General features: G+C 39.3%; 2 protein-coding genes across 7 annotated transcripts; one reads left to right on the forward strand and one right to left on the reverse strand.

Moving 5' to 3' along the window:
- Positions 1-5,843: 5,843 nt before the first annotated feature.
- Positions 5,844-12,444, forward strand: ccn4a (cellular communication network factor 4a). Of its 3 annotated transcripts, none has more exons than XM_067503103.1 (5): positions 5,844-6,189; positions 8,915-9,203; positions 10,030-10,284; positions 11,328-11,521; positions 11,621-12,444. In XM_067503103.1, exons 2-5 carry the CDS (start codon positions 8,939-8,941, stop codon positions 11,918-11,920), a joined length of 1,014 nt encoding a protein of 337 aa, XP_067359204.1. In that variant the 5' UTR covers positions 5,844-6,189; positions 8,915-8,938; the 3' UTR covers positions 11,921-12,444. The 3 variants fall into 3 exon arrangements, with proteins under 3 accessions (XP_067359204.1, XP_067359203.1, XP_067359205.1); XM_067503102.1 differs by having other exon boundaries at positions 5,846-6,164; XM_067503104.1 differs by lacking the exon at positions 5,844-6,189 and adding an exon at positions 6,828-7,264.
- Positions 12,445-12,459: 15 nt separating this feature from the next.
- ndrg1a (N-myc downstream regulated 1a) lies at positions 12,460-24,672 on the reverse strand. Of its 4 annotated transcripts, XM_067503100.1 has the most exons (18): positions 24,514-24,664; positions 22,128-22,215; positions 21,823-21,921; positions 20,865-20,939; positions 20,199-20,234; positions 18,147-18,252; positions 17,830-17,950; positions 17,515-17,577; positions 17,352-17,412; positions 16,866-16,952; positions 16,690-16,746; positions 16,461-16,564; positions 16,318-16,374; positions 16,173-16,224; positions 15,760-15,807; positions 15,222-15,257; positions 14,867-14,918; positions 12,460-13,993 (listed from the first exon to the last, which is right to left on the reverse strand). In XM_067503100.1, the coding sequence occupies exons 4-18, from the start codon at positions 20,919-20,921 to the stop codon at positions 13,740-13,742; spliced, it is 1,191 nt and encodes a 396-aa protein (XP_067359201.1). In that variant the 5' UTR covers positions 20,922-20,939; positions 21,823-21,921; positions 22,128-22,215; positions 24,514-24,664; the 3' UTR covers positions 12,460-13,739. The 4 variants fall into 4 exon arrangements, with proteins under 4 accessions (XP_067359201.1, XP_067359199.1, XP_067359198.1 ...); XM_067503098.1 differs by lacking the exon at positions 22,128-22,215 and having other exon boundaries at positions 24,514-24,663; XM_067503097.1 differs by lacking the exons at positions 21,823-21,921; positions 22,128-22,215 and having other exon boundaries at positions 24,514-24,672.

Raw genomic sequence — 24,672 nt, forward strand, 5'->3', positions numbered from 1 at the left:
ATAACTCTCTCTCTTTTACACCATTGTGTACCCTGCCTCTCACCCAATTATAACTTAAATAGGTTCCACGATATACTGACTTGTTGTGCTATTAACTGCTGTGTAGGAGCAAATGTCATGGTCAAGTGCAGAAACCTCTGAAGAGACACCCACTGTGTTCAGCTTTAACTTCATCCCACTGTGTAATATGAGTCTCATTCACACTCCCTCAACCAACTTCAAACATCACAAAAGGTCAAAAGATTGGAGCTATTTGCTTTCAAGCATTCTTCTTACATGCTTAGTTCCCAAAGAAAGAATAATACAGACCCTGTCATAAGTCAAATTTTTAACTGATCTCCGTTAATGTGGAGGTGTGATTTAGTAAATCAGAAAATCCCAGAGCATATCCCTGTCCGGGGCATGTTCCCCAGTTTTCTTTGATTAAAATCTTTTTTTTCTCTCTTTCCTCTTTTATTTTTCCTTGAGCTTCTGACTCGGAATCTAGAAAGACTGTGATGAACAGCCCCAGCAGAGCCCCGATCTTAGTGCTGCATACCCATCTGTAACTGCAGATTGCAAATGGAAGCTCTTCAAAATTACATATCCTGAGGCTGGTCCTTTAGAGATAGAAGGCCAGTCAGCCATTCCTACACTGGGCTGGGCTCGTGCAATCAACAAAAGCTAGTATCTCAAAAAACAGCCATTTATCACAAAAAAATATCTAAAAACGGACATTTGTTCGTGTTCCTTTGGTACATGTCTATGTCTAAGCCAGGCTAAAAGGAAGATAAGCCAGTGTTTGCTTTGAATTACAGCCAAACCCATATTGAGCTGAAATGTTTTTGCCTCACTGGCCTACTGGTTGTTGACCCCCACACACAGATGCTCTAAATACAGCTTTTGTTAAAAAACAGCGCTTGGGAGAAGCTGAGATCTGAGAGCAGCATCCAAAATCCCTGTGCTTTGTCCACATTTTTTGTCACCTCTCACCTGCCAAATGTCCAACAAATGAGCCAAACACAGCAAAGGCTTGATGCAGGCGCAGTGTTTTCAGAGACAGACAAGATCTCTGAATTCATGAATGTGAACATGAAATTGAGGAGAAGTATGATTGAGAATTTTCACTCAGATGTATCTCATCAGTCATCATCATCACGCACACACATGTACCTATATAATACTTACAGGCAGGCACAATACCAGCATGTGCAATACATTAGAGGACGTGTCCGGGCTTGGACTGGGTCGTCACCGGACAAGGGTGGTGGAAAGTGAGAATTTCAGTGACCCACACACCAAAGCTACTTTCACTCAGATGTTAACAATTGATAATATGGATGTTTAAGCTACACCCAGTTGGAAAAAAACACTTTCCTCACTTTCTACCCCATAGATCTTTACCTGATCATGATGAGAAAAAAAGACCCATGGTTTATGTTTACAATTTAAAAAAGGTGAAGATAAAGCTGAAAAGTTTCATGCAAACTTCTGGTGAGGTACAAGCAGGAAAGCAAAAGCTAACCAAGGCCAGTGGGAAAACTACAACACATTAGCTTTTAGCTTTTCAAGTACTGCTTCAGCTGAAGGTTAAAAGGCCATGCGTAAACATGTTCCCATTTGTGCCCAGCTTTCCTGGGTCAGGCAGTGAAAATTAACTGCCTGGTGAGAATAACAATACACAATAAGCGCTTTAAATAGAAATTATTTTAATCCCAAGCAAAGATTTTGGACCCTGGTGTGTGTATGTTGTTGAAATGAGTGCATGCATTTGCACATATAACACAACACATTTCATACAAAGAGTATTCTAAATACTTGAGAGCAATGGACGAAAAAAGTAAAAAAAAAAAGTTGTTTTTGGCAGAGCAGGGTCTCACTAAATATTTGCAAAGCTTGTCAGGATTTTCCGCTTAACAGCAAACAGGCATGAATGCAAACTTGATTTCATATAAACATTTCTTTTTGAGAACTGCAAGTTATTAAGTGCAACAAATTGTTTACAAAGTTTTGGAAGTGGAGCATTACATCAGTAATTTACATTGCCTCAAAAGTTAGCTGAAAGAGCCCCGCTTTGTTTGAGCTGCACCTGTGTGCTGTTGGATTTACCAGGCCACACTGCTTAATGTTCAAATCCATCAGCATTACAGTATTACATGGTAAACAGTGTTCACCAATTCCGCCAACAAGCTACACTATTACACTGCTTCAAGTTCATGTTGGATTGTATCTGTGGAGCCCAGCAGATGTTTTTCTTAGTCCATGAGCCTCAGACCACAGCTAAATAAAGACAGTATAATTACTGGACTGGTCTGAGCACAGCCTGCCATGCCCTTTCTCAATCTCACAAACGCACATACACACAAACAAATAAGCCACTTGTGTAGTTTAAGCAAAAAGACCATATGGCTGAATAAGTTCAATCAAGTTCATTGAATTAAGACTTTAGGAAACATGCAAAAACACTTTTTTTGATGAGTTAAATGAAAAGATTGTTGCCATGTCTATGTGATAATCAAACAGTAGTTGTCTTAGCCTGACGTAAAGACTGGGATCAGGTGGAAACAGCTGATCCTGCTCTCTCTTAGGTGACATGTGACACTATTTGCAGATAGGGACCTCAACAATTTAGATTAAAATCATGTCTCAATTGTTTAATGGACAAAAGCTGAAATATAAAATCAACATGCTGTGGTTTTACAGGAAGTATTTATTGCATGTTGCCGTCATTTCCTGGAGATCCCCACAGCGACTTGTTTCCACACATTGGTTTATGTGCAGATCATGCACAAGATATAACATGTTTATATTTAAGACACCTCACCTTTATTTCTTAGCACATTTCACACGCAGTGGCAATGATAAGTGCTCTACACTGGCAATTAAATACAATAACAAACAAGAAGTAAATTCTTTTTTTTTTTTTTAATGTGCAGGGAGTTGAAGTTTGTGTGTCAAACAGAAACACATTAGTGGTTTGCTTGCTTCCAGATCATGAGCTGAGCTGCCTGAGAGGACTATTGCTATTTCAATATGAATGCTTTAATTTCTCTTCATTTATTCTATGTATTGTATTAAACAGTGTACTTAAGCTTTTAAACCTCCCTTTAATTGGTGATACAGTCAGTGTATTTTAGCATTAAGACTGATCTCGAGCTATTTCAACCTGCAGCGAAAACACACTGATGCTTATATAGTTCAGCGTCACTGTTATGAGGCCACTTGCTGCACAGAGCTGCAGTGAAGTCTCCCACACTAGCAGTGTGCTGTGAAGGAACTTTTTTATGTATCACCTCAGCAGTTTTTGGTCGCCTCGAGGTGTTGTAAACTCATTCTCCCATTCTAAGGAGGATTACCGACTCCACTTGACTTTGAAGCTCGAAGATTTCCAAAACACAGTTTGACTTCAAGGCTTCTCTGTGAGTTAAGGGCCACTTAATGAGGGGATTTTCAGTTTGATCAGCTATGCAAGACTCTGGTTATAAATGGTTGGCTCCTGTAATCAGGCCACCTATCACACTTTTTTTCCTGGAGCTGCACACAAGCATTAGATGACTCAAAAGATAATATAGGGTGACATAGTAGGTCAGATATTAGCGCTTATGACCTCAATGACATTTGGGTTTGTAAACTTTCTATTTTTATTTTAATCATATGGAAGTCGAAACTTTTAGTTTGCAATTAATAGGAATGAACTGCTGATGGCAACATGTCAACAACTGCAGCTTACATGGTGCATGCTGGGAGATTCTCAGTGCCTTAAGAGGATCCTGGATATTCGTAGATGCACTTACTTGTTTTTATAAATCAATACCCCTCCAACATCTGCAAATATGTAAGTAAAGTCAGAAGCCAGTTAGCTTGGCTTAAAACAGTGGTTAATGGTTTGTCTGGCTCTGTCCACAAACACAAAAGTGCATTTTAATAATGAACACCTTTTTCAATATGTTTGTTTTATCCACTGACCACAAGACTCTCAGGAAAGAGTTCTAGGCTGTAAGCAACTCTTAAACCACAAAGTATTGGATTTTTAAAAAAAACTTTAGTAGGGGTCAGACTGGCTTTCATCTGTTATGCTTATAAGTTAATAAGTGTATTTCTCAAAATAATAAACTATTTCAGGTTATTGCTGTTATATGGGGAATCACGACAATTGTTCTTTGTTCCTACCCTCACTATCTACAGTATGTGTAGCCTTTAACAGCTACTTTAACTTAACATTTCAGCTGACTCATTAAACAATCTGAATTCAAAATTCAGAGAAAGTGAGGGTTATATCTACCTGATGTGAGAGCAGAAAAGTAGTTTCCACTGACCTGGCTTTTCGTATGATGTGTACATCAAACACGTCACTAAAGACAAATGAAGAACACACATGCGAGTTGGCACATACTGTGGCGCTGCTTTTATTTACGTCACCCTATAAAGCGCACTATGGGTCTATGTAAAGCCCTGCACTTAACACTAACAACCGCCATCCTATCAGACCAGAAAATAGAGGACAGATGCAGACATGAGCAAGAATGATACCATCTGTGGTTTGAATTTTTCTTTCCTGTGTCTGTATTGTTTCAGTGGTGGAAGGCGAAGTCTTTGGTGTGTGAAAAAGCCAATTTGTGACAGTTTAATGGATTAAGAGAGAAGGAGAGATGATGAATGCACAGATCTTTTTCATTTCTCCTTTTTCATTCCTGTAAACTGATTTGTTATTGATGAATATTGGTGAAAGGAAAAATGCAGTCTGCAAAATGGGACCAAATACCAAGCACAAAAGATATGTTAAAAAAACAACAGTTATATCAATGAACAAAGACAAAAAGGGACAAATTGAGAATGAGAGGAAGAAAGATCTAGATAGTGAGAGAGCGAGGGTGGAGGGGTTGGGTTGTCCCGGTCAGAGCGGAGAGAGAAGCACTGCTCAGATCAGCTCAGAGGCTGACAGCACTCTGACAGGGATTAGAGGGCTGCCTGTAAATAATAGGGGTTCAGACCTGGGGCACTCTGCTCCTTCACAGAGTGTTCATTTCTCATCTGTCGTTTCATTTCTCGCTTTCTGTTGCCTACTCTAACAGAGTTTTAAATTATTGTTAGTGGCTCATCAGTGGCATGTTTCTGGGTTAGAGGGCCAGCATAACTGAACTAAAAGATATTGTGCATATGGTTGGACAGCAGTGTAAAGTGGAATTATTTGTATGCTTGTCTGCATCATTGCAAAGACAAACATTCAAATTTTCCAGGAAATTGAAAGGAAAGCAAAGTAGCAGGCTTTGAGATAGGTGACATCATTGATCTAAATTGAACATCTGTGGACCAGACATGGCCCCAGATTTAAAATAGATCCTGCAGGTAGGAACTATGCAACCTGTATTGCATGGTCACTCATTTCCAAATTATTTACAATGCAGATAACTGTCATCAGAGGCAGAAGCAGTGTGACCTCAAAATGCATAAAGGTTAGCTGAGATACGATGAAGTGAGATAGGGCGAGCACTGGTTCTTTGGGACACTATTGGACAACAGTCCAAAAACATTTTTTAAAACAATCTAACTCTCTTCACGCAAAAAGAAAAGTAAAAGGTATGGCTTTGGTTGGAATTCTTTGCAATAAATTATAGGCTAATGCAGCAAATTAAGTTGTTGTGTTGTAAATAATAATAGTTTAGAAGATCTGCATCCAATTTGAAGATAAACAGATAACAGATGTTGATATGAAATATCATTTCATTTCCAGCATGAGGGTGGTTATTACAATGAACGAAGGCAAGTGAGTATTTTTTCTAAATAAATAGTTGAAAAAATCGGACCTTTTGTTTTACTGAAGTCTGTGCTATAAGTGTCAGAGGGACCTCTGCCTGGGTTTCCAGACACGCCCTAACCACCGGAGCTGCCAGTGCTCTGCGGAGGAGGATCGGGTGAAAGTGGAACGGAGGGAGAAAAGAAACCGTCCCCTCACAGAAGAATGCGGCGCTCGTCCTTTCGGACCTTACGTCAGCCGGGACTCTTTAACAGGCTGTCAGACCTGGTCCGGACGCAGACAGAGGTGCGATGAGATGAAAGCGGCAGGATGAGGATGTAACACACCTGCGTTTAAACCGGACAGATTTTGGAGTCAATGCATTTGCTTTTCCTCTCCAGTGATGAGTTGGCTCCTGTTGTGGATTCTAACAGCAGCCGGGATTCAACAGGTGGGATGAAGGCTTCATTTTTAAGGTGCAAAGTTGTATATTTGACCGTTATAATGCAGGTCAATAAGCCTGCTCATGTGAAAATGGGCTTCTCTATGTTGCTTGTTAATGTAGGACAAAGAAAGATGCTATAAACTTATTATGGGAGCTCACGGTTATAACCGGTTTGAGTTTACTTTCCCAGCTCTTTCTAGAGAGTTTGTATACCCTGTACTGCAGACGTGTTTGTGGTACTTAACGCTGACTTTGTACAAATCAAGTCGCTTATTGTTGTTAGGTATTAATTTAATGACAAACTTAGTTGGTTTATCCTGCAGGGCGAATTATGAATCCAGATTGGTCTTAATGATATAATCTACTGACAGGGTTTTTAGCTTGATGGGACAAACTAGCTGACCGGAAGCGCCTCATTCCCACTACGTATGTCAGAGCTTTGCAGAGAAGTCCCCAGTGTCTTCAGTCACCCTGAGCTCGCAGCGTGAGATGCTGGCATGTGTTTCTCTGCAGCTTCACTTTCTAACTTTGGTTATGTTTTAGAGCCACCTCGTGGTTATAGAGGAAACAGCTCTTTCAATGCTTCATTTAAGTTTTCCTATAGCTTATCCCATGTGTCTCTTCATATGTTCAACTTCAAACCAGTCCATGTTGATGTAACATGATGATATGTTTAGATTTTAGCAATTGGGCTAAAGAAAACAGATAACAAATTAATTCAAGTTTTCAAAATTCAAGTTATCGTATTCTTTTGTTTACATTTTTTCAATCCAACAGTGACAAAATCAGAAACACCAATGCGCCATAGTTTCCCCATCAGCCCCTGGCATTATTTGGAGAAATTCTTCTTTTTGTGTTGTTTTCTTCCTCCCAGAGGAAGGGCCTGCCCATGCCTGTGCATGTGTTGCCAGAGGTCATCTGATTGGGCCAGAGGTTGACAGGAAGAAGAGATGAAACCAGCTGAGGACCCAGGGTCATCAGTGGTTATCGTCTCTCTCAGCAGAGAAAATAATGCTCGGGCTATTAGTTGACTCACCCACAAATGTCCACGTTTCATTGTCACACTGGACAAAATTAAAAGAGGATTTCGAAGGCCTGTGTCACATGTACGTAAGCCTAAAGTGTAAGAAATCTGAACTTTTCACTGAATTATCTCTGCTTGTAGTCTTGGTTAAATGGTCTGTTACTTTGCTCCTTCTTAATACTGATGAAACACTTGCTGAATTATTAAGATAAAAAAGATAAATGACTTCAAGGATAATGATTGTATTTAAATAATGAACTCATGAAACGCCCACCTTCTTCTGGTCTCCCTTATTTTCTTAGAATGAAAGTCAGTGTGCAGTTTCTGTTGTTTCTTCCAGTAAATTGGCCAGATAGCTGCAGGCTACATTAACTCTACTGATGAATAGCTTAGTGGCCTGGCTCTGATTAAAACTCTTGCCATCTGCATTAGCTTTCATCAACTACACAGCAGTTATTAATTTCAAGTGCAGAGAAACAAGGTCAGGGAGGTGACATTAAGTATGTTTTCTCTCAAGAAACTACACATTTAGTGTGCATGTATGTGTATGTGTGACTGTCACTCTCAACTCAAAAAGAGCTCGTCTCTCTTCTGGATCATGGTAGGATTCTGAGTATACAGACCATCAAGTGTTTAACTCCCGGTCCAGCCTCACTGACACTGAGGTAATTATATAATAATTAGGATGGACTTGGTGACTGCTGATGTTTTGATCACGAAGATTGTTTATAAAGATGATGATTCATTGCCAGTTTTAGTGAAATCTACTTTTGCAATGTTCACAGTGTCTTCTTTGCCAGAATGAGAACTTTTGTTGCAGTTGCAGAAGGCATATATCCAAACTTTTCTTTGACTAAGAAGCAAATCTCAGTTTCTTGCTTATTTAAAAATTACTTGGAGACCATCTGCCGTTCTCAAAACAAGCTGAATTTAATTTAAACTCTAAAAAATAGTGCCATTTGTTGTCAGTTTCCTCTGCTGGGGCTTATGTATTCACTGTCCAAAGCTAACCTCCAAGCACTGAGCTGTTAATGTGCCTCATGTGGCCTGTTTCAGTGAAAACATCTGCTTTTAAGAGCCGCACAGCTCTTTATTGTGTGATCCTGCCTTCACAAAGCAGCTTGAAAGTCAAAGAGTCAGCACACGCTGAGGTGTTGGCTGGGTGTTGCTATTGTTCAACACAGTTGCAGATTTTAAATATGATGATGGAAAACTTCCAAAAGGTTAAGTACATTCTTTGTCATTGATTTAACAAGATTAGCTCTACTGCATGTTTAATTCATTTTTATAGTCTCATTTAATATATTGCACAGCATGACCTGACGTTAGCAAGCTGCCATGAATTTCACTTGCAGGCTGAGAAGCAGAGGTGTACAAATAAAGGATTTGTTATTTTTCGGATCAGTAGCTTACTAGGACAAGGTTACCAAAGAGGTCGGGATGTGAAAGAATTCAGTATTATGGATATTGAAAATATTGCCTTGCCACAGGGGATGAAATAACAACAAAAAAATGGCATTTTGATCTATGACAAACAAAAAAGAAACAGTAGCTACTGAAACCAAAGAGTTGGTGTGACCAAAGCTAGTACAAAGCTCATTCCTTATGATATGAAGATGATCTACGTATATATACTTGGTAGGTAATAGCTTGTGTTTTAAGAGATTGCCTACAAAATAAACTGAACTGGTTGAACTGGATATTTACATTCTGTTCATTTTCTCATCTGTAGGCCTACTCCCAGAATTCCACTGCCATGCCCCCTGCCACAGTTTTCACGTCCCCATCTGTGGACCTGTTCAAGCGGACACAGTACTGCAAATGGCCCTGTGAGTGTCCCAAGGTTATCCCTACCTGTCCACCAGGTGTGAGCCTCCTCGTGGATGGCTGCGACTGCTGCAAGACCTGTGCACGGCAGGTGGGCGAAGTCTGCAATGAGGCAGACACTTGCGACTATCACAAGGGGCTGTACTGTGACTACAGCACGGACAAGCCTAGGTACGAAAAAGGAGTGTGTGCATGTAAGTGTCACTCGTCAAAACCTACAAAACAAATGACACTGCAGAGAAATCTTAACTTTGTTTCTATTGGATGTGCTAGGTTAACTGTTTATACATCATTACTGCGAGTAAAAGCCTAAGTTTGAGTGAAGCAGGTGTTTGCTGCCTGGTTCTTATGGTAACAGCAAAGGTATCACATGGTGGGGAATTAATGCACTTTTTGTTTAACAACACATGGAAGTGACTTTTTTGGCATTCAAACACATAAATTATATCGATCACCTGTACATGCATTGAAACATTTTATGTTGATAATCTTTTATTACTTAACAGTATTACTTAACACTTCAAGCAAGTGTCACTTGCTTGTTGCAGTTTCATCAATGGAAATGTTTCCCTTTTCACTATTGTGAAAGAGAATGTTGTAAACAACAATATAATAACTTTATTTATTTTGTTGTTTCACACATTATCTTTATCATTTTATGAGGATGCAGTTGAGCCTTTCTGGTATAATTTAGCATAGAAATCATTGCTGCTCTTGCTAACTACTCTTTATTTACTCCACAAGTTGTGTAGAAAAAAAGTCCCTCTAGCTCTGATATTACTATTATTGTCTGTAAAATAAAAAGTTGTTAACTGGTTTTAAATTTTTGTCAGAAGAAGGCATCAAACCAGACTGTTTGTCCTAAAATGGTGGAGATTTTTTTACTCCAAAGAATTTTTTGTTAGTTCATAACTTCATAGACTACAAATGTCAAGACAATCATACGTCAGATTTTGCTGTTTCCTCCTGCATGTCTTTATACAGCATGTCACTGCTTGTCCTTCCTCTCTATGATACCAGATATGGTGGGAACGGGTTGTGAGCATGATGGTGTGATCTACCGTAATGGGCAGAGCTTCAAGCCCAGCTGTAAATACCAGTGTGTGTGTGTTAATGGTGCCATCGGCTGTGTGGCACTGTGCACAGAGTCCCAGCCTCCTCGGGTGTGGTGTCAAACCCCACGCCGGGTCAAAGTAAGGGGACAATGCTGTGAGCAGTGGATCTGTGATGAACCCAAGAGAGGGCGCAAGACGGCCCCACGACACGTAATAGACGGTAAGAAATGTTTACTGGGGCGGGGGTATTTTGCTTTGTGAAGCTGGCAATTTTTTTTCCCAGTTCTCATTAGTGTTGTTCAATAGTGCTGCCTAATTTAATGGAATCCTAAAAGTAGTGGAAACAAAACTATATCGTATGGATTGAATACAAAAACTAGTTCTACGGAGTAAGATTATTAGCATAGTTATGTAAAGTTATTTCTGGTTCAGGGGTATTTTTAAAACATCCCTATAAAAAGGATTATTTTACATGAATAGATAGAGGTGTCTGGGTACTATAAATGCTTTAAGAAGCCAGGAAGTGTACTTAAGTAATAGAAAAAACTGCTTTGTAGCTTTTTACTGACATAGCTGACAGTTGTGAGTGTACATATTGTAGTCCAGGAGGACCACAAGGGTTGGGTGTGTCGGTGTGTCTGCAGGGAAACGTCATTGCTTTTCTGTGAAAGTCCTGACACTGTTTTGGGGTCACATGCAGTTTCCACTCTTTTCGACAGCAGTCGATGAGCCATGGTGGGAGGAATGCGACTGGAAAGATCTATTTGTTTTGCATAGAAAAAAATCCAGCTCCAGACTATTAGGAAAAACCCAATTGAAAGCTTTAGATTAAGAACAGATGCAGACCAAGGGTGCAGGATTTTCATTGTCTGACATTTCAGAATAACTGGTCCCTGATAAAATATGCTAAAGTCAGTTTCAGTCTCAACTTTCTTCTTTGGTTACAACTTCTCCCATGAGAAGATTTACTGCTTGTGTCTCGGATGTTAGACACAACAGGACAGTTCAGGATGACATCCCTGGCTGCAGTCTATAAATTTTATTCAAAATGTATAGACCCAATGAATAATCAAAGAACTATTTGGAGGATTAATCTAGTTTCGGCGTATTTAAATATATTATTACTTTAAATTAGCTCGTGGTGAAAAGCACAATATTAGCGAACCTGCAGAGCTCTGAACTTTAAATTGCAAACACAAACTGTTATATTTGTAGCGGTTAGTAGACTTGGTTTACCTTTAGTCTTTTTCTGCATTAATCCAGCTTTCCCAGCCGAAACCAGTAACTGGCACAAGAACTGCATAAGCCAGACTACCTCATGGAGCCCCTGCTCAAAGACGTGTGGCCGCGGCCTGTCCATGAGGATCTCTAATGCCAATGACCAATGTGAGCTGATCAAAGAGTCCCGCCTCTGCAACCTGCGGCCCTGTGAGGTCGACATCGTGAAACACATCAAGGTACATGTTCACCTCAGGCAGTTAAACACAGACTTCATTGTAAAAAGTGAAGGGTAAACATTCCCACGTTTGATGACTTCTCTAAACTTCCTCCTCCAGCCTGGAAAGAAATGCCTAAACATCTACCGGGAAGATCAGCCCTCTAACCTCACTATCTCTGGCTGCATCAGTAAGAAGCAGTACAGGCCCAAATATTGTGGCGTTTGCACAGATGAGCGCTGCTGCATCCCCTATAAGTCCAAGACCATCGACGTGGAGTTTGAGTGTCCTAACGGGTCGGGATTCACCTGGAAGATGATGTGGGTCCAAGCTTGCTTCTGTAACCTCAGTTGCAAAAACCCCAATGACATCTTTGCTGAGCTGGAAAGTTACTATGGTTACCCAGAAGTCACAGATTAAAGGTATGAGTCATTTCCTCTGTCTGGAGGAACCTTGACTAAAGCTGACTTCTTTTTGTTATGGAGCATTTTGTATTTGTATGTGCACGTACAAGCAATTTTCTTATGGTTTTTTTCCTATTGGAAAAATCTGTAAATATGAAAAATACCTGTCTCCAGAATGGATTCATAAAGCATGACATGCTTTTAATAAATATTTGAAGAAGTGCAATGCAAATGAAAATATTCATTTAGGATATGTGTTTATGTGAAATATTGAAGGCCTAATTTATTTATGTAGCTTACGGCATATGTAAAAACACGTGATGTTTTTGAAATGCTTTTGAGAACAGTCAAACATTGTATATCTTTAAACTCAAAAATCAACTTATGTAAGGCTCTACATAGATATTGTCCTTTATATTTCATGAAACTTTCATTATAAATGTAAAACAAAAAAGAGAGATGGACTGAGATGTCAAAAACAACGTCTTACATTTTCTTTTACAAATGACAACGTTTTGAAATAAAGACACACAATAAGAAAAAAAACTTACACGGTTTATATTGTCATTTTTTTTAATAAATACAAACTGTTATGTCATTTTTATGCCTTTTCTACAGCATTAAATGGTTGTGGATTGCATCTTTACAAAGCCCTGTGTATGTCCTATGAAGCAAAATGTTGCTGTAGTGCAAGTAAAATATGGGAGTAAGAAGTGTCAGGTAAGTTCTATGGCTATCCTCATGTTAACATGCGGACTTCGCTCACCCAAATATCCACATAGGAGCATCATATCTAAAAAGTGAACAATTCCATGGCACATCTTTGTTCCTTTTTTCCTTGATTGCATAGAAATCATCATAAAAAGAGAGGGGTAATACTTTAGTCTTAAGCCATGATCCATTGATAAAACATACAATGTATAAACGTTTGAAACTGTTTTTTGATTAATGACAAAGCCGCACTAGAATGCACAAAAAAAACAAACAAAAAAAAAGATAATTTGAAACCTGAAGATTCATATCAGATATACAACTTGTAGAAAAATTCGGATTTTTTTTAAAACAAAAATAAGAATGCACATTGGCATGATAAAATGTTATTTGTTGTATATACACAGTGTACTTGAAGTCTCCCTTAATTTTCAAAGTTTCTTTTGCAATTTGTGGTGGCAAAGTGCCATTTTTGTTTTTTAATTTATCCAAATGCCTCTCCATTCTCTCTTCACGAATTTACCAATCTGCTCCTACGTAGAAACGACAACACTTTAGACAAAATAATAACTGAACAATTACAGCAAAGACAGAAAAAAGTAATTTACAGTCATATTTGAGAAAGCTGTGTCAGTATGGTAAAGCAGATAGAAACACTACGAGGGAATGCAGAAAAGGAAATTAAAATGATTTTTTTTTAATATGCAAGATAGATTAAGAGATAACATATACAAGCTGGTGTATTCATAGCCACAGCTTTCTCTGACATTCTCTGTTTCAGTGTCCCCAGATGCTGCATTGCCCCTAACAACACACCTGACTGAAGAGCTCAGGAGCCCTCAGAATGATTTATAGACATACAATTGCCCCTTGACCCCCTATTCAAACAAAACAAAGAAAAAACCCATCATATATTTTCAATATTGGTGCATCTCAGCTGCACTGAAAGCTCTGCAGGTGAGTGTCCATTGTGCGTTTTTGCAAGTCCAGATATACCATCTAAGTCACCCTCTCCATAATGGGGTGGACGTGCATAGGAATGTGTCTGTGTGTTAGTTAAAGGCAGTGCAGCACAAACTGAAAGGACCTTGAGGGGTCTGGGCGTTCGGAGAGTGGAAGTCCATTTAGCAAGACACTTCGGTGGACTTGGGCACGGCTTGGTCCACATTGGCTGTGCCATCCATGGAGCTTTCTGTGTGGGAGCGACCGCGCTGGTTCTCCACTGTGTGGCTGCGACTGCGGTTGCCCTCACTGGTGTGGGAGCGGGAGCGGTTTCCATCGCTGGTGTGGGATCGTGAACGGTTACCTTCCAACGAGGTGACACTGGAGCCAGAGGCTGTACGGGAGCGGACCAGGCGGGTCATGCTTGCAGAGGGCACTAAGAAGAAGAAAAGGATTTAAAAAATTTCCTGCTTTGCCTGAAGTTTGTTCTAGTGCATTTGTGAGCTAGTGGTAAATAAATACATTTCCTGAAGTATATGTTACCATTTATACCTCTGCTTGGACATATTTAGGCAATTATAAAAAGGTTTTTGTGCCACTGCATCATTCTTAAATTCTTACATTGAAATTTCAGTGTAAGAGGATGCAAACTTACCCATAAACCTAACCTAATAACAATGCACCATCAGATGTACAAATCATCAGAAGTAACAAGAATGGTCAAGTGAGTAAGTAAAAAAGTTAAATAATGGAAATTATCAGTGCAAATGTTTGCATCCCCCTTATAAATTATTATAAAATACCTTTAATTACTGATTAAACATTAGTACAAGCTAAATAGGCATTTATTATAATGAAAGTTATAGTAAGTTTTACTCTTCAAAATAAGAAGATCCCAACCTTTTAACCCAACTCTACATCACAAAAGTGTGTTCATAATCATTACTTGAATTCAAAGAGGCAATTTAAGCAGGAAATTGAGCTTTTTATTTTATACTTAATACATTTACTAACTACAGATTTGAATGTAGTTAGTCCACTGGTACTGCTACTTTTATTTTGAGTAATTTTCCTCTTATTGTTTTTTCCGAATAATAAGCATCTGCAGCTCAAGACCAATTTCACTTCAGGGGTCATTTATTATCAAACACCAAAGGTTGAAGATAAGACTGGTCTCTTAGGACAGCGTAAATGCTGCATCTCCACCACAAGGTGGCAGAACCTCATCTTTTGCAAGTTTAACAGCAAATCCTCACAAGCACAATAAAAAGTGCCAGTATGTTGTGGCAATGTTTTGGAAAATACTTACTGTATCCCATCCCCTGAATGAAGTACTTGAATGCTTCTGTCAGTTTGCCAGGCTGTGGGAGGAGAAAACAAGGGGGAGATCAGCAGTCCTTTTGTATAATTAGCACACTTATTTACATAACAGTTGCAGCCTCCTTCTCTTATCCTCCGGCTTACTGCTCAGGTCTGAAGTATGACAGCTGCTATGAGCAGGTGCTACACAGGGTGCAGGATTACAACCTGACAACAGTGTTTCACGTCTGCTGCTCCCTAATGCTCTTAAGTGCAACCTTCTTACACCATCCATCCACCCACCCGACCCTGATTATTCAGCCACATCCAGCCTGTTTCTGTCACATAAATAGAAACATACGCACCTGGTCAACCTGGGGCATGCCACCACAGTCAGCCATCTGGACAGATGAGGGGGAAAGAAAAGAAGCCATTTTTATTAGCATGTTGGTGCTTGTACACTCGTGCAACACACACAAAAGCGCAACACACACACACACACACACACACACACACACGTCTCATTTAAACATGCCAAACACCTTGTCCCTGCCGTCTCCATTCAGTGTCTCTGAAGGCTCTGAATTGTTGACCCTGATAAATGGTGCCCACTTAAGCTTAAACAGTCATTTGCTTTCAGTTGTGGATCATAAATGGCTGCCAAAGGCCACTACAAGTAGGTCAGTGGTAGGAGACTGCATCCTTACAAGGCCTTGCATATGTAAGACCATGTTCAACTATCCTTCCTCTGGTTAATATGTTGCCAGGTAAATGCTGAGCCACTGGAATCTTATCAGCTGATGAGTTTCCATCAAGGCTATTATAATCTAAATAAGGATATGGGACAGGAGGGGGGGGGGGGGGGGGGGGGCAGGATGGAGGGAGTGAAAAGAGCCCCTTTACCTTGAGCAGGGTGGTCTTTGTTGGATCTAGTTTGGTGTTGCACTCAACCTGTGGGTAAACATTAAAAAATTAATTATAATCAGTATCTTACATAACGTGTTATCTGTTGCAAATTTGTTAAAAAGACATGAATTAACTTTCCATGGCTAATACAAGTTTTCCAGGCTGATACACTCTTAAGGCCTTTTTATGCTGAAAACAGGCATCTCAACTTTAACTGAAATTACAGTCTTTGTTGTCACCCAAGTCATATTAAGCATTGAATACTGCACATCTCCTGGGCTTAAATAGGTCACTGAAGTGAATGGAAAACACATCCAGCACAAATTAGCTGGGTTCTAGTGGTTGAACATCTGATTGTTGGCTTTGAAGTCTTCCCTTTAATGTGAATGTAAGAGTGTGTACCAACTCACCACAGCTTCCACAGCAGGAGAGCTGTCACCAACCACCAGCAGACAAGGGCACCTGGATGAGGGAAACACAGACAATTACAAATCAGAGCTAGGAAAACATAAATCATTTGTGATGTCAATAAAATACGCATTGTAGAGTACTTACTTGAGGGTTATGACATTGCTTCCAGGGACAGGCCTCTCAATTTCCAAATCCCTTCGACTGAAGAAAAAGACAAAAGTTATAAAAAAAAAAATTTAAAACATAAAATAAAATACATCTATATAGCCAGACTCTGATGTGATTACCTTTCATAGGACTTGACAAAGTGATGCAGGTTATACTGGTTCATGTCATTCATGATGTGATGGCGGTATGTTGCGATCAGGTCCTGGTTGTTGTGGATCTCCTCCTGCAGTGACCGAACACAAAATCAGTGTAACTCACTAAGACCTAAAACCCTAGAAAAGCTACTTAGCAACATACTGCCCTTTGCCAGTGTACGGAGATTTATGCGCATATCACAAGCAATTGTACCTTTCCAAAGAGGTGGCTGATGATCATGTCCGGCATGGCATGGGTCCAGCCACTGATCTTAAATTAGACATACGACACATTTTCAGGTTCCAGATTTATTTTACTATATTACAGGCAAATATCTAAATATATACACATGTATGTATGAGTTTTTAATGTGGGTTTGCTTGTTTTACCTTGTGTGCAGCCCAGTCCATCCATCCCTCAGCACATGGGTTGATGTTGATGAGCATCAGGCCCTCAACCATATTTGGGTAGTCCAGCTAAAACCACACACAGAATTAAAATTATGATTTATTATTCTAACACACACAATGCTACACACAAAATATTTGGGCAAATTAACTATTCAGACTTTCACTCATTGGTAACCTTGTCTACCATGGCCAGGACACTCCTCAAGTGTAAAAGAGAAGGGATCACCAAAGAGTTAAATGTTGTATCTCTGTCTGTCAAGAGATTTCCTACTGTGCATGGTGTTAATGTTAAGCTGATCTGTAACATTCCTGAGGCTTTCGTGGCTCAGCAGGCTCAAGCAATAAGCAGTGTTATATTGCCAAAGTCAGCAAATAGAACAGACACATTAACTTACTCCGCTAATTCTCAGTTGATTAAAAATCATAATTATTAAGCCTGACTGAGAGGTCAAGAAGGAAACTTACAGCAAATCTGGTCAGAATATAGGCGCCGGCTCCAATGCCCATTCCAATAACACTCTTCAACCTGGTTTACACACATATTTATGGATACTGTTAGAACAACAGGTTAGAGAATATCTTTAATATAATTGTGGGAAGTTAATGTGAAAATTGAAGCTCAACGTACCCAAAGTGCTTCAACACCAGTGGCAGAGTCTCAGAGAGCTGGTCCATAGATGGGTACTCGTATCTAGAAGACAAAAAACATCTTGTTACAATAATCTGTATTTAAAAATCGCTTTTCAAATCATGTATAAGCTAGAGTTGACATGAGGCCAAGTCAAGGAGAGATTAGTCTGAATGAGGTAAACACCTGTTCTTACAACAACCTTGTCCAATTAGGTTGTCTTAAGTACATCCGCTGTGATCTACCTATGAGTCAAAGGTCACAGACTGCTTGACACACATTATGGGTGAGTGCGTGTTTGGGCATCTAGCTCACCCTGTAGAAAAGGTGTTGGCTCCCTCATGCTGCCCGAGGGCATCGACATGACACACAGCAAAATGCTGCATAATCTCTGCCATGTCCTCATGGCTGAATAGCGTGTCCCAGCAAGTTTTGTCTGGAAAAAAATTCCCCAGAAAATTCAGTTAACAAAAACCTGTCAGTAACCTCAGCAGGTTTTAGATTCTGTAGCGCAGTAGAGTTACTAGAAAACTGGCTCAGTGGCCTAATCTGATCCCACATGGTACAGTAATTTAAAACATACCAGGCTTTATGCAAAACAACAGATGAGCAGAATAAGGGACAAAGCTTACGGTTTAGTCCAATGTCATGGAAGGTGAGGATGACTGGTCTGTCCCCCTTGGGAACCCCCTTCATCGTACAATGGATTCTTCCATGAGGAGTGTCCACATCATGCTCCTGTAGATGTAAAAATGTTTAAGCTTTATTAAACATTTATATGTATAAAATTAAGAATAAAGCATTAAAAACAGGAACATGTGGTAACTTAATGCCTAATCCAGCAACACAGTGAAACACATTTTTCAAGACACATTCTTAACTATGAGGAAAACTGACAAAAACAGTTTCACACCCATTTCAAACCACATCTACTTGGATTAAAATCCAACCCAACTGGTGAAATGAGCCAAAAAAAAAAAAAAAAAGATATTGGAAATAATTCTCTATTCAGCAACAACTCCACTGACTAAAAGGGAGAATAATCCATTCCAACAAATCCACGGGGAACTACTCAGCGCAAACTCTTCAATACTGCCTATAATCTACTCACACTGATTTCAATCTCAGCGACAATCATTTCCACATCAGAATCCTCCAGAACCATGTTTGCAGGACGGAAGCTCAACACTCCTCTCTAGGCTCTGAGGTATAAGGTCCCAAAGCTGGAAAGCTTCAAGTTGTTACGTCCTCCTCTTAGAGCTGCGTTTTATACCCATGCTGCTTACCAGCCAGCGTAAGTCCCTGGCTTCCCATGGTGCTTTGCAGACTGGTCCAAAACAAGCTAATTCTAGATGAAGAGATCCTTAAATTGGATCAAACAATGCGAGACAGAAGGCCACCGGCTACTGTGTTGACATGATGAGTATGAGAGCAGCGATGAAACGAGTGAGGCGGAAGTTATTATTCAGTATTTAGGGAAAAGCTTTCATGCCACCTAGGCAATCAAAAACAGAATCAAACACTCAACATGACCGTAAACTGTCTTTAAAAAGGTAGAGAGAGCTCAACAAAGATTAAATGCATAAAGATATTCTAAAAATATTCTGTAAACAGTAAATAACTTAATACATTTCTGGTGTTTGTTGATTTAATAGACCTGTAAGGCTGACAAATTAGACACTGTGTAAATCATATTTCAGTATAAAATCAAATGCAGTTAATTCTGATATTGATCAAAATAACATGAAAATGTGAAATGTGCTGAATGTGCAACTAATTAAAATTTAATGAATTGAAAAAAATTATTATTAAATTATTAAATGGTATTAAGCGGTTTCTGTGTGAATTGAATCATTAAAAAAAAAAGTAAATAAAAACACAAAGCTGCCCCATGGTGACCTGACAGGGACTGTAGGTCTAGAACAAGGTGACCTGTTGGGTGGTTTTCAAACCAGTTTTGACTGCATGGGATCTGTTCTGGAGGAACATCCAAGGAGTAACCTATTTACTGGACATAATGTTCACGTAAACATCTAAAGACTGCACCTTGATCTACGCACCCTCCGCCTCTGCAGGGCACCGCTGCGCACGTTGCCTGCACAAGCAAGATAATCCTGCAAGGCAACGCACACGTAATGGTAGACATTTATGTTTGAATTTATAGTGTTGAAAGACTATGGGTTTGCATGCATGTGTCATTTTATGCACCAGAAGTAATCTTTCAACCCAATTGTTGGGAGCCACCACAGACATGTCTAACACTTGCCATGGGGTTATTTAAAAATCCATGAAACTACCTGATCAGAAAATCCATAGCCATGTGTTGAAGAAAGAGAACAGTTGATAAAAGGTTGATGCACCGTAGCGGTGTTATTCTATCATTGAGTCAAAACTGTGTTTCAACACATTCAGTAACTGACTGAAATAGTAAAGCTACAATTTTAATGCTAATAAACAGGTTGAAACGAGCCTCTGAAACCGTTTTACTTTGCAGTTTGAGTTTCTTTTTATGAACCACTAGAGGGCACTATACCATGTAACAGTCCAGTAGTTAGTGTCTCTGTTAACACTAGCTACAGATAATGAAGAATTTACTACTATTGGGACATATAAAAGCTTTGTGTGTGTGTGTGTGTGTGTGTGTGTGTGTGTGTGTGTGTGTGTGTGTGTGTGTGCGTGCATACCTTGGTAACAAGCTGCTGTACAGCCTCTCTTAAGCCCTGAAAGGAAAGAACAAAGTAATTAAATCACAAAACTAATTACAGTGTAACAGACCATAATCTAATGTCCTGAGGGTGTTATCTTGTCACAGATGATATTATCACAATCCATTTTACCTCTGTCATCTAAGATACAGAGTTTAAATTTAAACTGGAAACCTCTACACGGTACTTGGGAATAAATGATAAATAATGTAACAGTGTTATTTACAGAACTCAGTGTTCTTGGTCAAACATTAAGGACAACACTGAATGAATGTGTGTAAATAATATGAAAGCAGGGGTAAATTTTAATTTTCCATTTTGCTCCCTGATGCTTTCTTAAAAAAAAAAAAAAAAAAAAAAAAAAAGGTACATTTTTACTCAAAAGAAATTAATATTATTTAAAAAATATTATTTATTTTCAGTTAAGAAATTGTTTAAAATTAAGAATTGTCCAATAGTTAAGTAGAACACTGAAGAATTTTATGTTATTTTTTGAATATTTAAAATGTGCATATATTAAATCATAATATAACTCAAATCAACTACACAAGCAATCAGATATTACATATGCAAAACTAGACAGGTCATAACAGATTTCTGAGAAATATTTTCAAACATTGACTTGGCTCTTTACAGAATACATACCGGGACTTCTCCATCAACCAGGAGAGGTTTGGACTCAACAACTTGAATGTCATCCATTTCTAAGAGGTTCAGAACCTGTGATTCAGAGAAGAGTGAGAGGCAAGTTCAACCTGTGTTTTGCACCTTTTAGATGAAAACTGTTGTAGGCAATGCAAAAGATGATGTTTTGATGTGGGGTAATTTTGGTATAATATTTGGCTTCCCCAAGAGAAAGATCAGTCTCCTACATTATATAAAGGTTGACCTGCAGACAGAAAAGTAAAAGACTGCTTGCACTTTGGGTGGGGTTCTTATCTACACAAAGCTAATAAAAAGAGCTTTTATAGTCCCGAACACACTCCCATACACACACACTGGCATACAGACAGGGGAAGATGTACAGACTGACACTGGTCGACAGGAACATGGATCTCAGATAGGAAAACTTGACATGTCTCAATGTCACAGCTGACCGGATTGTCTCGTAAAGAGAAAAGAGGAAATGTAATTTCTGACTTATTTTCATGCTACTGAAAATGGCTAAAAATACAGTGTCGTAGCCAACTCTAAGGAACTGAAATCTGAGACGGTTGGAATAAGTTAATTACTGGGAACATATTTAAAAAATGTACACTTAAGTCCTGCTTAATGGATAAAGGAGGAGGAAAGAAGAGGAAACCAGAGGAAACCAGACAGTAGGAAAAATAAAAGGGAGCAAGCAAAGGGGAAAGTGGGAAGAGAAACCAGGCTGCATGGATCATGATGCTGTGTTGGAGGAGAGCAGACAGGCCTTAGCTCTGCATGCAAATCAAATTAGCAAGTTAAGGGAGTTCTTTGTCCACTGGCCCCCAGTGGCTCCTGAAGGGGCCTTCACTGACCCCCACACACATACATATACAGAAACAAATGGACACCCAGGTTTCCATCAATGGATCCCAGTCTCCTTTCAGCTGTCTGCTGGCTTTCTGCATTCTCTCACTTTTCTCTTTTTGTCTTGGTTTCTACTTGGTTGCAGTCGCTAGGTTTGCTCTTTCCAGACTCCATCCATTTGTGCTTTCTGTTTTTTCTGTATGTCTGTCTTTGTACAAAACCAGAGAAGAAAATTACTTATAAATCTACAGGGCTGCAGAGCAAGGTGGTCTTTCACAGGAACTGATTCATTACATTTCAAATGTGGAAAATGTGCAGATGATGCCTGTCTGGCAAAATACCCCCCAGACATGCACAGACATACACATACGGACACACAGAAGAGAACAGAGACCAGAGCTGGCCGGATCTTACAATAGCACAGAGGAAGAGGAGTATCAAACAACAGGTTCATTTTTCTGCAGAGGGCTTCAAAAACATGGCCGCCATCACACTGCAGGACCTTTGTTGGGGAGGACAAGAGATCAGCCTCCGTTGAGATTCCACCGCCATTTGAGACAAGACATGTTTATGAAATCCAGGGTGAAAAATGAAGCAACTTTCAGTGTAAAAAGAAAAAAAACTTGTTTGCAAGTGCAGATTTCTCTGTACTTGGCAACCATCACCACCTATTAGGACCATTGCAGCATTAGCCAAGTAGAGCTGGGCAGCAGACTGAGACAACGAGGTCACCTGCTGACTGTCCACTTGCTGAGTTAATGTTTCACTTGGCCAAGAGGAGCTCAGTTAAACTCACAAAATCCTAATCCCAAGCAACAAGAAAAGAAGGGCTCCTACAATAATTTGTGTAGTGATTTATCTACATATTTCATAGATGTTCGATAGAAGTTTTTAAATTAAATGAAGTATTCTCATAAGAACAGATAAGTATTATTATTTGGCCTTTATATGTTTTTTCAGGTTTGCAATAAATAAATAAAAAAAAATCATGAAACAAAAGTAATGTTTCTATAGTGCATCTTTTTTCACAGGTATTTTTAATTCCAGCTGCCACATGGTGTTTTACTCAGATTTGGCTTTAGTCCAGACAGGCTTGGTTTGATTGGGAATATTTGCACATTGTCTTTAGCCAAGTCAAACCAGTTCCTTTGCAAATTCTAATGTAATGTCAGTTCAGTTTTATTTTTTAAAAATGTCTGTAGGGAAGAAATAGAAGACAAATTCCATTTAGAGTGACAGAAGTGATACTGTTATGCAATTGCGAATAGGAAACAGTGGGAGGATATAGGTTAGAGACAGCATATGTTTTGGTAAGCCACTGGCTGTTATGGTCTAGTCCTAAAACAATGTGTGGAGATAAACATCATTTGCTGCCTTAAGGTCCCAAGACAACAAACACTGTAAATAAAGCTTCTACATAGCAGTTTATGACAGTAATTCCAATTCTTATGATTAGGTTTTATTTGTTAATTTCTAACTGACCTTTTTAAAATCCAAGTCTTTTACTTGCACAACGTGGTTTGAAAAACGACCCTGATGCAGGCCCACATAACGCTTTCCACAAATATGACACAATACTTTAAGCCAGAACATCAGAGTTACGAAGCAGCACAAGGGCAATCTCTCCCCATTAGTTGAGAAACATATGTACTGATTAGATTTGGACAGCGAGTCTCGATTTTAGGGAGCCAGAATTCAGCAAAGGCCTTGCTCTATTGCCTCTATGCAGTTTAAATCCAGAAGCAGGAAGCATCCATCTGTAGGAACAATGATTGCTTCCCTAATCTTTGGGACCTCGCTTAATCTGTCAAATCCCTGGTTCTGAAATATCAGCACTGCAGCAGCAGGCCTGTTGGACTAAGCTGTCACAGACCTACATTTTTAGATTGTTAAAAGATATCAGGATGTGGGTGTATCCTTTCCTACAGTAAATTGGGGAGTTGGGGGGTGGGTGATCAGGCCAGAGCAGAGAAAGCACTTAACACCATCACTAGTTCAAGCAGAAGCATCTGCTGCTTTTAGATGTATTCTCTGTTTTGCCTGTACACAGAGACCAGATTCATAATCTTTTAGGATTACAGACTGGATTTCACTACATATCAACATAAGAATTAGCTGGAAATCTAAATACAGCCAGAAAACAGGTCAGAGACATAGTTTTGTTTTGATAGGAACCGGGGAGGATATGCTTTTTTTTTTTTGGCAGACTGCCATTAATGCCTGAAGTTAATAAACACAAATGTTCATATTTTGATTACGCGATTTGTAAGCAAATGCAGCCTTTGTTTGTTCGTTTGTTTTCTTAACACTAAGGTTATACAGCTAAGAGGATTTGTTATGAAACTTTTGCCTTCCATATATTTGCAACACTTGACATGAACACTTCCTGCCCCGTGCGTGTACGTGCTTCCAGTCACGTGAAAAGCATGTTGCTCCGTTCAAGTCCCTCTGCCAGTTTACATGCTACAGGTAGGAGTGCCCACAATTCAAACACATGCAATTTAGAAATACACACACATGTGTGTACAGTGAATGTGCGTGTATTTCATACCACTCGGTTACCATGGCATCCCTGAGCGTGCATATAAAATATATTTTATCATATGCTAAAAGTTTTGCTGTCAATTGTGGTCGAATGAAATTGCCACGTTTCATTAATATGACAAGAAATAGAAAATAAATACTTTAAAATAAGCTGCACTGCACTGATACAAAATTGAAGGGAAGGAAAAAAATTCGCATTTCCTCATAAAATACAGACAATGTTAAATAAAATAAACTATTTGGAGCGGAAACATACCTGTGGATTCAACTTCTGATTGTCCTTGAGATGAACACTCCACCTAAAAATGTCCACAATAAACTTTTTTTGTCTCTCTTTTTCAGCGCAAATTGTTGCCGAGGCACAAGCGTTGCTTTGTTTATAACGTGCAGCGCAATGCGGATGTATGAGGGAATT

The sequence above is a fragment of the Channa argus genome, chromosome 1, assembly GCF_033026475.1.
Source record: "Channa argus isolate prfri chromosome 1, Channa argus male v1.0, whole genome shotgun sequence".
In the NCBI taxonomy this organism is placed as follows: domain Eukaryota; kingdom Metazoa; phylum Chordata; class Actinopteri; order Anabantiformes; family Channidae; genus Channa; species Channa argus.

What these genes read in the sequence shown, in the direction of transcription:
- ndrg1a (XM_067503097.1), bottom strand. Translation starts at nt 20,921, where the DNA reads ATGGATGACATTCAAGTTGTTGAGTCCAAACCTCTCCTGGTTGATGGA. An exon ending in ATATTCTGACCAGATTTGCT is followed by an intron (nt 16,953 to 17,351) that starts GTAAGTTTCCTT and finishes GTGTGGTTTTAG; the next exon opens with CTGGACTACCCAAATATGGT. An exon ending in CATTCAGGGGATGGGATACA is followed by an intron (nt 13,994 to 14,866) that starts GTAAGTATTTTC and finishes TCTTCTTCTTAG; the next exon opens with TGCCCTCTGCAAGCATGACC.
- ccn4a (XM_067503102.1), top strand. Translation starts at nt 6,117, where the DNA reads ATGAGTTGGCTCCTGTTGTGGATTCTAACAGCAGCCGGGATTCAACAG. An exon ending in CCCACGACACGTAATAGACG is followed by an intron (nt 10,285 to 11,327) that starts GTAAGAAATGTT and finishes GCATTAATCCAG; the next exon opens with CTTTCCCAGCCGAAACCAGT. An exon ending in ACATCGTGAAACACATCAAG is followed by an intron (nt 11,522 to 11,620) that starts GTACATGTTCAC and finishes TTCCTCCTCCAG; the next exon opens with CCTGGAAAGAAATGCCTAAA.